This window comes from Notolepis coatsorum, assembly GCF_963971535.1.
Source record: "Notolepis coatsorum genome assembly, chromosome: 1".
Lineage (NCBI taxonomy): Eukaryota > Metazoa > Chordata > Actinopteri > Aulopiformes > Paralepididae > Notolepis > Notolepis coatsorum.
Window position 1 is genome coordinate 249717549 of NC_140165.1, and position 17553 is coordinate 249735101.

The window sequence follows — 17553 nt, forward strand, 5'->3', positions numbered from 1 at the left end:
GAAAACGATCGCTTCCACCCCGCGAGTCGCGCGCCCACTTGCGGCTGGTGGGCACAGCTACGTCCGTTAACATGGGAGCGAAAGTGAAGCGCTGGTCGCCCGCCTGCCTTCGCTTGCGGCTGGTGTGCCGGGGCCGAGTCTAAGGCAGAGGTTACACCTTTCGTATCATCTTCGTATTGTTTTCTTATGCGTATCGCCGCGACGTCGTGCGCCTGAGTCACACTTTCGTTTTTTTTTTCGTTTTTGTCAGCCGAGCACACTGATGTAGTACACTGCCAAAGCAGTAGGTGGCAGTAGGTGGCAAACATGAAGGCAATTTCAACCAATCAGAACGAATGTGCCAATACACTTCCTGGTGGAAGCTCCAGCAAAGAAAATGTCAATAAGGCAGGCGCCTATGCCGCGCCACCATCTTGCTTGCTCACTCAATGCAGCAATTCTTTTTTCAGCAAAGCCTAATAAAAGTGCAATAAACAAAACGGATACATTCACTGTGTGTTCTGCCTGTCATTTGTTGATGAAACAAAACTAACATCAACACAAGTGACCACCAAGAGCGGATAGTTTAGTCTAAAAAACGATCGGTAGCATTGTTAGCTGCATGCTAACGTCAATGGAGTATGCCATTATAACAATATAGCATTGTGGCTAGAAGCTAACGTTAGCTCACGCTACTTAGCCAGCATGAAACTGGTGATATCGCGAGCTATCAGTAGTTAGATAACATTAGAGACAACGCTGTGTGTATTAAACAAAGGTGAATAGATGACTGGGCCATTTTGTTTAATGCTTGTTAAGTTGAAAGAGGAACTCTGAGCTAACAGGGTCTGAATCCTGATAGCTCACGTTAGCCAGCTGCTCATGCAATCGGTAATGCTAGCAGAATGAATGGATGTAAACTTTATTTAACATATTGCATATGGGTACAATACAATACGGCTCAATACAAACAATTGTTAAGGGAATGCAGACTGTTGTAGCTTGGACTGGGGTCCTTATAACAATAACTTGACAACACATGGTAGCTGAAGCTATTTGGGACACGGAGCTCTGTCCCAAACACACACACTGTTGTCACCGGAAAGGCACGCAGATGGTATCTACTGCGCATGGGCGTTTTCGCAACAACTGCTCCGTGCTGACTACACGCTGTTGTCGACTCGTTTTTTTTGCGTATCTCCAAACGCAAACACAATTTTGCGTTTCAGCCGTATCCACAAAAAAACGGCAAAAAACGCATTTCTGTGTAGATAGGACATGAAACGTCGTCAAAAACGTATAAAAAAACGCCAGGAATACACTAGTCTAACCATAGCCTAAGACAACTTGAAAGCTCAAAACAAGCCCTGTGTTCACGATGTACAGCACTATTAGTCTGTTTAAGCTTTTCCTGCTCTAATTTCATCCTTGCCATCTCCAGCTGAAACGCCTGCTCTCTTTACCCTCTTTACCCTCTCTTTTGCCCTGAGCTCTTGTTCCCTCTTGTTCTCTCACATTCTGCTCTTGCTCTTTTCCCCTCAGTGCTTGTTCTCTTTCCCTCTCCTGTATGGGATCAGGCAGGTATAACGCTGTAATTAGAATTTCCACCATATCTAGCAAGAACCTCGCTCATCTAGCGAGACTTATATTTAAGCGAGAATCTGATACCAAATGGCTAATCCATAGGCCAAAAGCCTAAAGGCCTACAACTCTTACCAAACGGAACACAACTCAATGTACCTTTTCTCACAAACAGAATGCTTGGATGTAAGCTCACTAGCTAATCACTAAACACATTTTCTTGAACATCAATAGACATTATTTTCAGAGGAAAATCCCAGACTCGAGCCCCCATTAAATATTATGAACTAGAGCAGTCTCCAAGCCAATTCAGTTTGGCGATCCAAGTGAGTGTAGAGGAAAAGACGAGGAAAGCAGTATAAATGGTGTGGTTTTCAAAGGAGACAGAGGAATAACAGTAGTTAGTTTAATCAGAACACAAGACCACAGCCTGGCGCCAGCCCTGTCTGATGCCCCCTTGAGTCTGGCGCCAGCCCTGTCTGATGCCCCCTTGAGCCTGGCGCCAGCCCTGTCTGATGCCCCCTTGAGCCTGGCGCGATTTGTCGACGATCACTCCGATAGTTAGTTTGAAGTTTTTTGTAGTTGGTTGCTGACAAAACAAATACTGGTTTTCTAACAAACAAAGAATTCATGGGTTTTTCACGACGAGTAGATTCCTGTCTCATGGTGACGGCGTGATGCACTCTTCACACGCTGTGTGTAACAAGCTTCTCCCCCCGTCTGGAAACACCGGCTGGACTTTACTGGTGATTAGTTCCGGCTCCCAGAGTACACCTGCACACTCATTCCCACACATTTATCGATCAGCTTAATTACATAACACCCAATTAATTCTCAACAAACCAGCCTATACAAAACGATCATATTCCTCCCGTTATTATGTTATGTAATGTTACCTCATCTCATCTCGTTACCTTTTCTTATTTCATCTTATCTCACGAATGTACACTAACAACCATGTACAGAAAGTGACATGTTTGTCTCAGTGTAACTCACCGTACAGTCTCTGGATGCCCCAGATATCGTCCTGGGCGATGTTGCGCTGTCCTGTGTAGGTGGCGTTGGGGTGCATGAGAGCCTGAGGGTCCCTGGAGTGCCACAGACCCAGGGCGTGGCCGATCTCATGGGCCGCCACCTGGACCAGGTCATTCAGCCACACACCTGATACACAGAGAGAGAGGTTGGTGGGCGGGTGGGTGGGTGGATAGATAGATAGATAGATAGATAGATAGATAGATAGATAGATAGATAGATAGATAGATAGATAGATAGATAGATAGATAGATAGATAGATAGATAGATAGATAGATAGATAGATAGATAGATAGATAGATAGATAGATAGATAGATAGATAGATAGATAGATAGATAGATAGATAGATAGATAGATAGATAGATAGATGGATAGATAGATAGATGTGTAAAACAATTGTACATTTGTTGATTAAATCAACTAATCGATTAGTCAACAAAATTAAGAAATTAAGAATTTATTTACTAATAGACAGCCCTAATAGATATTAGAGGAATAAATAAAGTTCAAAAGTGGCCACACTGTCTAAATGTACCTTGTTTCCAGCTGAATCTGGACTTGCAGGACCCAGAACTAAATGTACCTTGTTTCCAGCTGAACCGGGACTTGCCCAGGATCCAGAACTCGTGGTTGTCGAAGTGGATCTCTCCACGGGGGGGCAGGAAGGCGTGGGCCAGCTCCCCGTTCAGACCATCGAAACACGGGTGGAGGGGAGACCACCAGCAATCTGTGTGGTTCCAGGTGTAGAACCCTGGAGCACAAGAACACATCATCAATCTGTGTGGTTCCAGGTGTAGAACCCTGGAGCACAAGAACACATCATCATTCTGTGTGGTTCCAGGTGTAGAACCCTGGGTCCTCATTTATCAACAATTCTTAGAAAGTGTTCTATCTTTGTTCTTAAGCACATAATTTAGAATGTGTGTACGCACACAAAAAACGGGATTTATCACACGTGCGTACACCTGTCTTGATAAATATCACTTTGATCCTACGCTGCAGCTCGTGCACGGTTTTACGTATTTGCATATAGCACCGCCCGTAATTAACCATATACGGTAATGGAACACCCCCATGAAATGTGGAAAAGTGGACTAAGCCGAGGGAAGCGTGTTATGGAGAAATACACAGGCTGACAGACATGTACACGTACGGTGATGTCGGATATGATATCTATTAACTTAAAGACCATATTAACTAATAAAGACCGTGCTGGAATATGACTGCCTTTTTCCGTTTTGTTTGATTAATACTCAGGGATTAAAGTTCTCCTCAATTTTATTCCAAATCGCGACGGATTTTCAGTCAATTTTCTACCTGCTGCATATGATTTGTAGATGCATACAATCTATTTTGATGTCGGTATTTGGTAGCCTATATAAACAATAATACGAGAGCATACAAGAACAATGAATCTCACTGCCATGTATGATGTAGCCTATACACGCCATGTGTAGCCTGCCTATGTGATCAATACAAACTTGCACTTGAATTCCATCATGTCTGTGTGCGGGAGCTCACAAGGCTGTTGTCACAATGTAAATAAGAATGTGCATTGAAAAGTTACAGTATGTAGTTGGTTGATTATTTGTATGACAGTCAGTAAACCCTTGCAAAAAGTATCCATTTTATTTAATGAATTGAAAACATGCAGCATGCCTTTCCTCCCGGCAGCGACGACATTAAATGAATAAATTGTATCAGGCAAATGCCCATCACTGAGTGGAATCCCTTTCTATTCACATAACTGCATTTGTGATGGAGCTTTGACAGCTACATGGGTGGTACAGTAACAGTCTATTGCTCGATCCATCTACAATATCACGATGGACCGTGCCATGTATAGCCTGCCTATGTGATCAATAAAAACGTGAACTTGATATTCATATATCATATTTATATGTTGTGTCTGTCCACTATGTTTATTACTTTGTTATTTCCCCCCCTATCTATGTAAAGCGACATTGGGTCTCTTGAAAGGCGCTATATAAAATTAAGCTATTATTATTATTGTTATTATTATTATTATCACGTCTGTGCGCGGAGCTCACAAAAAAAAGAAAAAATCTTTTACTTTTAGTCTCAGTGAAGTTTCAACAGAGGTATCTATTCTAACCAACAAATTGAAGTAGAAAGCATTTCGTTGTGGCCAATCTTATTTGTAAACATGACACAAAATAATATTTGAAACAATATTTAATCGCGTTTGGAGGTGGGTGTTCTGCTTTTGCCCCCCCCCCCCCCCCCCCGTGCCAAACAAGCAGGCCAACCTCTTGTTCGCGCGTGAGCCCGTTCTAATTACACTACTGTCGCTATTTTACAATGAACTATAATAAATGACGGGTCATACAGAAGTAGTAAGTAGTAGAAGTAATGCACGGAAGCTTATTTCCGCGTTGATACGCAACGTTGATAAATGAGGGCCCTGGAGCACAAGAACACATCATCCCGTATGATCACTGTACAGTAGGGGTGTAACGGTACACAGAATCCATGGTTCGGTACGTACCTCGGTATTGGGGTCACGGTTCGGTACGAGTTCGGTACAACAGAAAAAAAATATTTATAATAATTATTATTAATATAATTTTCTTTAAATTTTTTTAATTTATATTATATTTATGATCATAATAATTATTATTAAATAGAATAATTTTCTATAGGCTTGCTGTGGTAGTCAGTGATACTGGTGTCATTCTGTGTTCAGGCATCCACTTGCCTACTGCCCCTTTAACAACGTATCCTTGCTAAGTTTCAGTTTCACTTCTAGAGAGAATTTAACTTCACGACGAGACTGAATACTAGAGAACAGATGACATATTACAACAATGGCAGAGGATTATTTGGATTTAAACACAGTGGAGCTCAGATGATCTGTCCGGAAAAGTATGTTTATTTTTTTTATTTGATGAGCTGTGCCTGTGAGTCCGGCAGGGGAGAATGTTGATGTGTTGATGTGATGCGCGCGTGTGTGTGTCTTTCAGTTTCCATTGGTTTCATTTGGTTAACGTTATTGGGCGAACAAGAAAACGAAAGAAAATTGTAATGACCCTGCAGCTGTTCCAATGTATGTGCCTTTCTCCGTGCACTTTCGCCGCTCTGAAGTCTGACTCGGTGTGCCCGGCCACGTGCGCTGTTCTCGCACGAACCTCGCGAGTGCCTGCATGTGGGACTTGTGTGTTTGCGCTGTGGGGCGTATTCTTCGAATGGCTGCGCATACCTCACCGTGACGGCCGTACCGTAAATTCGCGGGAATACACCCCTACTGTACAGCTATGATGCTTGACCAGCTATGGATCAAGTAACTAGGAACGACTGAGCAACTACACCTTAACAAACCACTTAACAACTAATAGTCCGGCAGCGTGGTTACATGAATAGAGCTCCGGACTCATGATCAGAAGATCACCGGTTCAAGCCCCGGTCAAGGCTGTTGTCGGAAAGTGGTGTTGTTGTCCAGCAGGGGGCACTCTGTCCTCTGGACAGTAACAATGCCCCTGTTACGGTGATAGGGACACCGTACAGCTGCGAGTGCCGTCATTCAGATGAGACGCTAAACCGAGGTCCTGACTGAATTCGGTCGTTAAAGAACCCAGGACGCCTATCGCAAAGAGTAGGGGGTTCCCCGATATTCCTGGCCAAATTCCCAATCAGGTCTCTGACATCAAGGCCACCTAATCATCCCTCCCCCTTAATTGGCTGATATGGCAGCCAATGAGCCTGCATAGCCCATGGTTGGGTGCTACCAGTGGTGGTGAAGGAGGCTATTTCCACCCTACATTGTGTGGGGAGCGCTTTGAGTGTCTAGAAAAGTGCTATATAAATGTAATGATCATTCATTCATAGTTTGCATAGGGGGCTCAGGAATTAAGAATCAAGAACTAATGTTAACTACCAACAAATTAAGTAGTAAGTTAAGTCTTGCAGAGAGGCACGATAATCATTGGTATTTGTTTATATATGAAACCCTTATTGGTAAACTACCAAACTATCACAACGTTGCTGTCTCGCTCAAATTACTTGCTTGTGCTTAACGTTCCTCAAGCTTGTTCTGATCTTGGAAGGTCTGTCTTTTCTGTCGCTGCTCCTGACTCACTAACCACTGTGTATCAGTTCAAAACCGTAATCACTATAACCACTGTGTATCAGTTCAAAACCGTAATCACTATAACCACTGTGTATCAGTTCAAAACCGTAATCACTAACCACTGTGTATCAGTTCAAAACCATGATCACTAACCACTGTGTATCAGTTCAAAACCATGATCACTAACCACTGTGTATCAGTTCAAAACCGTAATCACTAACCACTGTGTATCAGTTCAAAACCGTAATCACTAACCACTGTGTATCAGTTCAAAACCGTGATCACTAACCACTGTGTATCAGTTCAAAACCATGATCACTAACCACTGTGTATCAGTTCAAAACCATGATCACTAACCACTGTGTATCAGTTCAAAACCGTGATCACTAACCACTGTGTATCAGTTCAAAACCATGATCACTAACCACTGTGTATCAGTTCATAACCATGGTCACTAACCACTGTGTTTCAGTTCATAACCATGGTCACTAACCACTGTGTATCAGTTCAAACCCATGATCACTAACCACTGTGTATCAGTTCAAAACCATGATCACTAACCACTGTGTATCAGTTCAAAACCATGATCACTAACCACTGTGTATCAGTTCAAAACCATGATCACTAACCACTGTGTATCAGTTCAAAACCATGATCACTAACCACTGTGTATCAGTTCAAAACCATGATCACTAACCACTGTGTATCAGTTCAAAACCATGATCACTAACCACTGTGTTTCAGTTCAAAACCATGATCACTAACCACTGTGTATCAGTTCAAAACCATGATCACTCAAATAATTTCAATTGTATTACATAAAATGTATACAGTAGATAGATATATAATAAAAACAAAACACAAGTTTAATAAAGATATTTTATTCTTATACATTATCTTTATGTATAAACCACTGCACCCACCCCCCCCCCCCCCCCACCCCCGCCAGGCAGCCATTGTGAATACGAATTTATTTGAACTGTATCGACTGGAAGAGTCAAACCAAACGAAGCCCCGTCTCACCGATGATGATGTCTGCCGTCTTGTTGAGGTCGGTGACCTCGGTGAAGGACATGGGCGAGACGTCGCTCCACTTGGTGAATGCGATGCTGATGGCCTTCCTCGTGTCGTCCCTGTTCAGCGTGTTGGGGAACCTGGTGATCCTGCAGAGACGCAGAGGGGCGGCACTCACATTAGGGCTGGGCGATTCTTGCTAAAATGTGAATCACGATTTTTCTCTCTAAGAATTGAGATCAGGATTCTCTCACGCGATTCTTATTTTTTCAATAAAATCATTTATTGCACTCTTTCTTAAACAGACAACATAATTGAATTGTAACTGTAGCTCTTTTTCGTCTGCACTTAAGGGGACAAAGGCTTGCGCCTGCGACACCCCAATCGCGAGGGTGGCTCGACAGCCATCCTCGATTCTTGGCCAGGCACTCATTGCCTGGCCGCCTCCCTCCATCTTCCTGGCTGCCGCCCTCCATCCGCGCCGACTCACCCACATGACTCCGGCTGTGGCCCGAGGGTCAACAGTCAAAAGCCTTAGTGGATGTCCGAACACGGTCTTCGGTACGGGGCCAAGATTTCCGAGGGAGTCACGCTACCGACCGAGGAGTCACGCTACCGGCCGAGGTTTCACGCTCCGACCCGGAGCTTGCACCCCGGGGAACTTAGCTGTCAGGACCGCCCCGACTTCTTGAAGACTTCGCCACCCCCAACTACATACAGCAGCTGAGGGTGTTGACCGCGGACCGCCACGAGGAGGCGTCTTCATTAGGGGTGGCACGCAGAGTACTAAGGGTCCAGGGCCCTCATTCATCAACGTGACGTAGAAAATGTTCTATTTCCATACTTAAGCACAGAATTTAGAATGTGTGCACGCACAAAAAAAACGGGATTCACCACACGTGCGTACACAGGTCCTACGCACACCTGTCATGATAAATATCACCTTGGTCCTACGCCGAGGCTCGTGCACACTTTCACGTATTTGCATACCAGAACCGCCCCGATTAACCATATACGGTAATGGAACACCCCCATGAAATGTGGAAAAGTGGACTAACCCAAGCGAACTCTGAGAGACTTCACTGAGAGCGAGATTGATCACCGAGGTCCGACCAACAACTTGAACGTATAATCTTCGGTGCGCCGGGAGCCAAGGATGTTGACTGACCCAGTCCTGCTACAGAACCAGCACATTGACAGAAATAAATGACAAGAGATGACCCGACATTAAGCACTGTAATGACTGAAATTAAATCAATTTCAGCACGCCAACTCTGCGCTCTACATTGCCTATCGTCATGAGCCCGTGGTTCTGATCAGAGTCATTATGGCTTCAGTGGATAACCCTGATCTACATTGTGATGTTTTAGATACCCCAGTAATAACATTACAATTGAATTAAATACAATTAGGTCTGAATGAGACTCCGGCCACCGGCACATTATCAGCCAAAATGCGCGTTTATTGATGGAGCAAACTCTGAGAGATTGTTCACAGAGGCGCTGCCGAACCAAGATATAATATGATGTGTATAATATAATGTGTGTAGAGGCATATTGTAGCATCCCTGGGAGAGTGATGGATGGACTCCTTTACTGGTGTTTCATGAATGTTTATTTCAATTCACAACGTAAGAGCTGAAGTGAAATGACAGAGAAAGACAAAGAAAAGATACTCAGATATATATACATTATATACATTAGTGCCACATTCACATTGTTCCATAAGCTAACATAACACTTGACACAAATGGCTTCCAATAACAGTGACATAGCCAATACATTAAATGAATACAAATATAAAGTAAACAGCCCATATCAATAAGTAGGACAAATAGACATCCCAGTACCTTGTCCTCTCTCTCTCCAACAGGGGCTTAACCATAACCCACATGAAAGTCTTCTTTTCCAGATCTACAATCAAACAAAAACTCTTAAAACGCTGGTACTCTGGACCTTATTAAATGTGTAGACAAGCTAACAATTTGCAATGACCAAGTTAGCTAGAAAACAACGTATTTTTACAGTAGCAGGAATAACTTTAAGTTGTCAAAACACAAACAAAAGTGAATTCAAACCAACATTAAAACCATAGAAAGTGCACAGCAGTTACCTTGTAGACCATTTCCATATAACAAAAGAATAAAGAAGATATTCACGGAGAACTCTGTTTCCTTGTAGCCGTATGTCTAACGTTCATTTGGACCGTCAAGCTGCGTTCATGCTCGCGGTATCTGCTTCCGGTTAGCTACTTCCGGTTTGGCGGTGCTTCAAAATAAAGGTTCCCTATCACACACAAACTGAATGACGCTACCTGGAGGGTCGTTTACACATATGATACAATCTATTTCGTTGTTGGTATTAGGTAGCCTATGAATTACATATAATAGCAGCCAGCCTACATTATTATGCAACAGTAACTTGCGCATATATAACACACAGCCCTGCGAAGCCTGCATACAGTAAACTAACTTGATCATTAATCTAGCTGTTGTATCTTTACGCTTATGAAAACATTAAATAATATGTATAGGCTATAGGCCGCCTATATTCTCAAATGGCTTAATGGCTATCCGAGTCCTCGATATCCTCGCGGACGGACCAGTATTTATATGATCATATCATATTCATATCATAGTTTACTCTATCAGCCTACCAGCATGTAATACGTTCTTTGTTAGAACTCAACTCGTTATTATTTTGCGCATAGATTGCAGAAATACGGGAACGTTTTGATTTAGGCTTTGACACAGAATACAAGTCATGATATGACCCACACGATATATGCTCTGTGTCCAGAGCATGTATGCTTTTCATTCATGTAAGACACATTTATTGCAAGGGTTTTGTATACACATACACTCAACAAATAACCTCTGTCTGTTCTCGTTGCAATGCGTTTATATCGTGGGTGTTCATATGTGTGAGGATTCGCCTGTTCCCTGGACCTTTGTTCCCTGTCTCCTCACCTCACCAGCCCCCACCTTTGGACTTTCCCTGTCTACTCTCCTCAACAGCCCCCACCCTTGCAATGTTTTACTCTCCTCTACTCTTCACCAGCCCCCACCCTTGGACTACCTTTCACAGCTGTCATAGGTTATGATTAGCGCCCCAGAGGGCTTTAAATACCTGGACCTCCCCTCCAGTCCTTGTCGGGTCGTTCTGTATGCTGGTTCTGTGTTCTGGACTCGGTATCTTATCTGTGTTCAGTGTTCATGGAGTCCTGGACGTTACCATCACCTGCCGCGTCTCCGGCGTGAGACGACGTGCCAGCCATCACCACCTGTCGCCGTTTGCCTGGAGTGGGACACCGTCTGCGCTCTCTAATTCTCTACGGGAGGTTTTCCAGTGTTCCCACTCCAGACGTCAAGCCGGCGCGCATCGCTTCCTATTTCCACGGGAGGATGCGTCTCTTCGCCCCGGTCCCCTGGGACCCCGGTGTTCTGCGCTGCCCGTCTACAGCTTCCGAGGAGGATCTCCGTGCCAGGCCTGGAGTGGTGTTCCCACTCCAGACGTCAAGCCGGCGCGCTCCCACTCCAGACGTCAAGCCGGCGCGCATCGCTTCCTAGTTCCACGGGAGGATGCGTCTCTTCGCCCCGGTCCCCTGGGACCCCTGTGGTCTGCGCTGCCCGTCTGCAGCATCCGAGGAAGATCTCCGTGCCAGGCCTCCGCCGTCGGGCCCCTGGTTCCCATGCCAGGCCTCCGCCGTCGGAACCCTTTCCTCATCCCTGTAAGCAGCTCTGGCCCTCGCCCTGTCCAAGGCCTTAACCCTGTTCTCTGTCCCTGTCTCCAGCCCGCCTCTCCGGGCCTCTGTCCCTGTCCCCCTCTGCAGTGCCCCTGGTCCTGGTCCTTGACATTTTGCCCTGGCCCTGTCCCTTAGCCTTAGCCCCTTAGCCTGTTCGCCTCTTAAAGGCACAGTGCCGCATTTTCCCTATTATTTTGTTTTTGTGTTCTCCCTTAAAGGGACAGTGCCGCTTTTTGTTATTTAATTAATAAATGCCCTGTTTTGGCTTACTCTCATACCTGTCTTGTGTTGTGCGATTGGTTACAAACCATAACAATATGACTTGTATTCTGCTTACAGCTTCGGGGTTCCACTTATTACGTTTAACAATGGCAAAGCCTTTTAAATATAATCAAAACGTTCCCGTATTTCTGCAATATATGCGCAAAATAATAACGAGTTGAGTTACGCGGAGCGCAGTCAGTGCTTATTTCCGCATTGTAAAAATATTCTACCACCGGGCGCCAACTACGCATGGTCCGACCTGTGCTTAAATATACGCACAAAGTCAAGCACAAGTTCAAATAGATAAATCCCACACTTTGCTTAGAAATGATCGTACGCACGGCTTAAGCACATATCTGTGCGTACGTCAAGTTGATAAATGAGGGCCCAGGTCTAGCTCCTTTACAGGAGCTCTGCACCCTGGATTAGATCCCCTCGCACCGGCCATTCCAACCTGTTTAAGTCCTCGGGCCCGTGTCATGAGACGTGTCCGCACAGGTCCCACCAACACCCGGCGAGTAAGTTTAAGAGAGTCATAGTTACTCCCGCCGTTTACCCGCGCTTCATTGAATGCTTTGAGAAGCTAGTGAAGGGCTACATCTGTTCCTCCCTCCCCATCAACCTGGACCCCCTGCAATTTGCATATCGCCCCAACAGGTCCACGGAGGACGCCATAGCCCATGTGCTGCACACAGCAGCATCACACCTGGACAAGAGGCAGGGGAACTATGTGAGAATGCTATTCCTGAGCTGACTTACATTTACATTTACATTTAGTCATTTAGCTGACGCTTTTATCCAAAGCGACTTACAAGTTCTGTACGACAAGCCATCAGGAAGGGCACAACTCTATCAGCTGAGCAGCAATGTTCATCAAAGTGTTGAGTGCTACAGTGTAGGTTAGTTTATTAGGACAAGTGCATGACAGTACGGTTAGTTAGGGTTAGTTAGGGTTAGATTTTTTTTTTTTTTTTAATTCAGATAATGGTTGAAGAAGTGCGTCTTTAGTCGACGGCGAAAGATTGGACGTGATTCGGCTGTCCTAACTGGGGTGGGTAGTTCATTCCACCATTGTGGGGCAAGGACTGAGAATAGGCGACTTCTCTTTGATGACCCTCCCGGAGCTTGGATAGGAGTAGGTCTGAGGCGGCCAGAAGATGCAGAGCGTAGGGGTCTTGAGGGTGTGTAGTTAGAGACCATTGACCGGAGGTAGGCGGGAGCGGTTCCCTTTGCCGCACGGTATGCTAGGTCGAGGGCCTTGAAGCGGATTCGTGCAGCAATGGGGAGCCAGTGCAGGTCCCTAAGAAGTGGGGTGACATGGGCCGACTTCGGTAGGTTTGAGATCAGGCGGGCCGCTGCGTTCTGAATGAGTTGAAGAGGCTTAGTGGCAGTGGCCGGGAGGCCAGCGAGCAGTGCATTGCAGTAGTCGAGGCGGGAGATGACTGTTGATTGGACGAGGAGTTGGGTGGCTTCTTTTGTCAGGAAGGGGCGTATCCTTCTGACGTTGCTCAGGAGGAATCGGCAGGTTCTGGTCGTCGCTGCGATGTGAGCAGAGAAGTTCAACTGGTCGTCGAGGACAACACCAAGGTTCTTGGCGGTCGGGGACGCAGTCACAGCTGCATTCTCGACTGTGATTGAAAGGTCGGTTAGGGGGGAGGATTTGGCCGGCAGGTGGAGCAATTCTGTTTTGCTTAGGTTCAGTTTGAGGTGGTTGGACGTCATCCAGGCTGAGATGTCGGACAGACAGGCCGAGATCCGCACAGAGACGTGGATATCTGAGGGAGGGAAGGAGAGGAAGAGTTGAGTATCGTCGGCATAACAATGGTAGGAGAAGCCATGAGACGTGATAATGTTACCCAGTGATTTAGTGTAGAGGGAGAAGAGAAGGGGTCCTAAAACCGAGCCCTGGGGGACACCCGTCCGCAGGGGGCGGGTGGCCGACAGGGTCCCTCTCCATGACACTTGGTAGGAGCGGTCATTGAGGTATGATGACAGCCATGTCAGCGCAGAGCCAGCCACTCCCATTCCTGCGAGGGCCGCAAGGAGGATCTGGTGGTTGACTGTGTCGAAGGCTGCAGATAGATCTAGGAGAATCAGGACAGAGGAGAGGCCTTTCGCTTTTGCTAAGTGAAGTGCCTCTGTGACCGCAATGAGGGCTGTCTCTGTGGAGTGACCAGTCCTGAAGCCTGACTGATTAGGGTCTAGGAGGTCATTCTGTAAGAGATAAGTAGTAAGTTGGTTGGATACAGCACGTTCAAGTGTTTTAGAAAGGAAGGAGAGAAGAGAGACAGGACGGTAGTTGCCTATGACAGTAGGGTTCAGGGTTGGTTTTTTTATGAGCGGCGTGACTCTGGCTTGTTTTAGGGAGGTGGGGACCACCCCCGAGTTGAGTGAGGAGTTGATGGTTGCAGTTAGGAATGGGAGGATGTCTGGTGCTATGGTCTGGAGGAGTGGGGAGGGTAGCTGGTCCAGCTGGCAAGTAGTCGGACGGTTTGACGTTACCAGTGTCAGGGTCTCTGCTTCTGTAATGGGAGAGAAAGATGACAGAGTGAAGGATGAGGTTCTCGATTCAGCATTTGGAATGGGTGGGGGTTGGGAGAAGGAGCTGCGGATGTTCTCCACTTTTTCCTCAAAGAAGATCGCAAAGTCTTCGGCAGAGAAAGATGAGGGAGGGGGGGGTGGGGGGGGAGTGAGGAGGGAGGACATGGTAGCATGCAGTTTGCGAAGATTCTTGGCAGAGGCCTCGATCCTATGGTGGAAGAAAGAAGCTTTGGCATTAGTGATGGTTTTGGAGAATGTTAACAAGAGGTTGTGATATGTGTCGATGTCAGCAGTGAGGCGTGACTTTCTATACTTCCTTTCAGCTGCTCTCAGGACCTGTCTTTGTTCTCTCACTGGATCTGTCAGCCATGGACTGGGTGGGGAACGGCGGGCAGGTTTCTCAACGAGGGGACAGAGCTTGTCGAAGGAGGTTGCAAGGGCTGAAAGGAGGGTGGAGGTTGCCATCTCTGTGGAGAGAGCAGAGAAGGTGTCACTCAAAGGTAGAGCGGATAGTATGTCAGAGGAGAGGGTGGAGGGGGATAGGGAGGGCAGGTTGCGTCTGAGTGAGACTGTTTGAGTTGGGGTGAAGACCTTTCGGTTAAGCATGAGAGTTAGTGAGAAGGATATGAAGGAATGGTCAGATACATGTAGGGGAGTTACCGTGGTGTTAATGATGCTGGAGTTACGGGAAAATATGAGATCCAAGGAGTTGCCTGCTTTGTGGGTGGGAGGCATGGCAGTGGGAGTCAGGTCAAACGATTGTAGGAGGGAGACTACTATGACTGACTGAGATGAGTCAGGCAGGTTGAAGTCGCCCAGTAGAAGGAGAGGGGTACCATCTTCCGGTAAGGAGCTAAGAAGCATGTCCAGCTCATCTGTGAAGTGATCGAGCGGACCTGGAGGGCGGTAGAGTGTAACAATGGTGAGATTGAAAGGATTAGAGACAGATACTGCATGATATTCGAGAGAGGAGAGTGACAGTTCTGGGAGTGGTGTTACGTTTGTAGCCCATGAAGGAGATGTCATGAGGGCAGTGCCTCCACCCCGTCTGGAAGGTCGAGGTGTGTGAGTGAAGTTATAGTTTGTAGATAATGCTGCAGGTGTTGATGAGTTATTGGGGGTTATCCAGGTCTCAGTTAGAGCCAGGAGCTGCAGATTTAGACTATGGGCGTAGGCAGTAATGAAGTCAGCTTTCTTGACTGCTGATTGACAATTCCATAAGCCTCCCCGTACTGTGACAGGTGTATTAGTGGCTGTAGGAGGGTAGGAGAGATTAGCCGGGTTACTAGCAAACTGGCGTGGATGGGTAGAGTCAGTTCTGGAGGAGCAGATTGTGGATATAGGTATGAGACACATTGTATTGTCGAGAGTGGCAGGGAGGAAGTAGAGAAATAGCAGTGTGGGAGGGAAATATAGGATTATGGTGTACTTAGCACTGGGTGGATCGGTGGATCCCTCGGCGGTGAACTCCAGGATAACTCCTCCTCTTTGTCCCTCTTCGTTTCTCGACGCTTCGCTGACGCTACACCAGCAAGCCTTTAAATCACTATCACTAATTAGTGCTGTCTTAACACCTGGCCCTTAATGGGGGCACTTAACAAAACAAAATGGCCGTTTTAAACACGCCCCTTTAATCAAGTCAGCTGGTTCCTCACTTTTAAGATTCACTAATAGACTTAAAATGGCTTACCCTAGTTTTCAGTATAAAGCAATGTTTCTCAGTGAGAGTGTCCTGTCCTTCCTTAACAGAGCCCAGTACAGAGTGACTTCAACACAGTGTGGACCTCTGCTTTTAAACAGGGCAGGCTCTTAATGGCTCACTCAGCAAATCAGATGCTACTAGTAAACAGGAAACAGTCCCTTAATGGGGGCACTTAACTAAACAAAATGGCCGTTTTAAACACGCCCCTTTAATCAAGTCAGCTGGTTCCTCACTTTTAAGATTCACTAATAGACTTAAAATGGCTTACCCTAGTTTTCAGTATAAAGCAATGTTTCTCAGTGAGAGTGTCCTGTCCTTCCTTAACAGAGCCCAGTACAGAGTGACTTCAACACAGTGTGGACCTCTGCTTTTAAACAGGGCAGGCTCTTAATGGCTCACTCAGCAAATCAGATGCTACTAGTAAACAGGAAACAGTCCCTTAATGGGGGCACTTAACTAAACAAAATGGCCGTTTTAAACACGCCCCTTTAATCAAGTCAGCTGGTTCCTCACTTCACTGTGTTCTTGCTGAGTAATGTAAGTTAGTACTCAATCCATTGTATATTTTGATAATTGTTTGTTCTTAATCAATCAGGCTCTCTTCAACCCCATTGGGTTTGACTTGAGCAGCCTGTGGTAATTAGTCCAATCAGTCAGAGGCAAAGCTTGTTAAATACATTTGCCTGTGCACACATTTCTCTAAAACCTGAGCTGACTTCACTGTGTTCTTGCTGAGTAATGTAAGTTAGTACTCAATCCATTGTATATTTTTGATAATTGTTTGTTCTTAATCAATCAGGCTCTCTTCAACCCCATTGGGTTTGACTTGAGCAGCCTGTGGTAATTAGTCCAATCAGTCAGAGGCAAAGCTTGTTAAATACATTTGCCTGTGCACACATTTCTCTAAAACCTGAGCTGACTTCACTGTGTTCTTGCTGAGTAATGTAAGTTAGTACTCAATCCATTGTATATTTTGATAATTGTTTGTTCTTAATCAATCAGGCTCTCTTCAACCCCATTGGGTTTGACTTGAGCAGCCTGTGGTAATTAGTCCAATCAGTCAGAGGCAAAGCTTGTTAAATACATTTACCTGTGCACACATTTCTCTAAAACCTGAGCTGACTTCACTGTGTTCTTGCTGAGTAATGTAAGTTAGTACTCAATCCATTGTATATTTTGATAATTGTTTGTTCTTAATCAATCAGGCTCTCTTCAACCCCATTGGGTTTGACTTGAGCAGCCTGTGCTAATTAGTCCAATCAGTCAGAGGCAAAGCTTGTTAAATACATTTGCCTGTGCACACATTTCTCTAAAACCTGAGCTGACTTCACTGTGTTCTTGCTGAGTAATGTAAGTTAGTACTCAATCCATTGTATATTTTGATAATTGTTTGTTCTTAATCAATCAGGCTCTCTTCAACCCCATTGGGTTTGACTTGAGCAGCCTGTGCTAATTAGTCCAATCAGTCAGAGGCAAAGCTTGTTAAATACATTTGCCTGTGCACACATTTCTCTAAAACCTGAGCTGACTTCACTGTTCTTGCTGAGTAATGTAAGTTAGTACTCAATCCATTGTATATTTTGATAATTGTTTGTTCTTAATCAATCA

The 17553-nt window shown here is 45.5% G+C and overlaps 1 protein-coding gene across 1 annotated transcript in view; it reads right to left on the reverse strand.

The window, feature by feature from the left end:
• The window catches only part of mmp23bb (matrix metallopeptidase 23bb), a 64424-nt gene that overhangs the window by 21964 nt on the left and 24907 nt on the right, over window positions 1-17553 (reverse strand). The window contains exons 3-5 of the mRNA XM_084317767.1: window positions 7704-7843; window positions 3177-3344; window positions 2557-2721 (exon numbers count right to left, since the gene is read on the reverse strand). Coding sequence (XP_084173893.1) covers window positions 2557-2721; window positions 3177-3344; window positions 7704-7843 — 473 coding nt within the window. The remainder of the gene's footprint in view (window positions 1-2556; window positions 2722-3176; window positions 3345-7703; window positions 7844-17553) is intronic.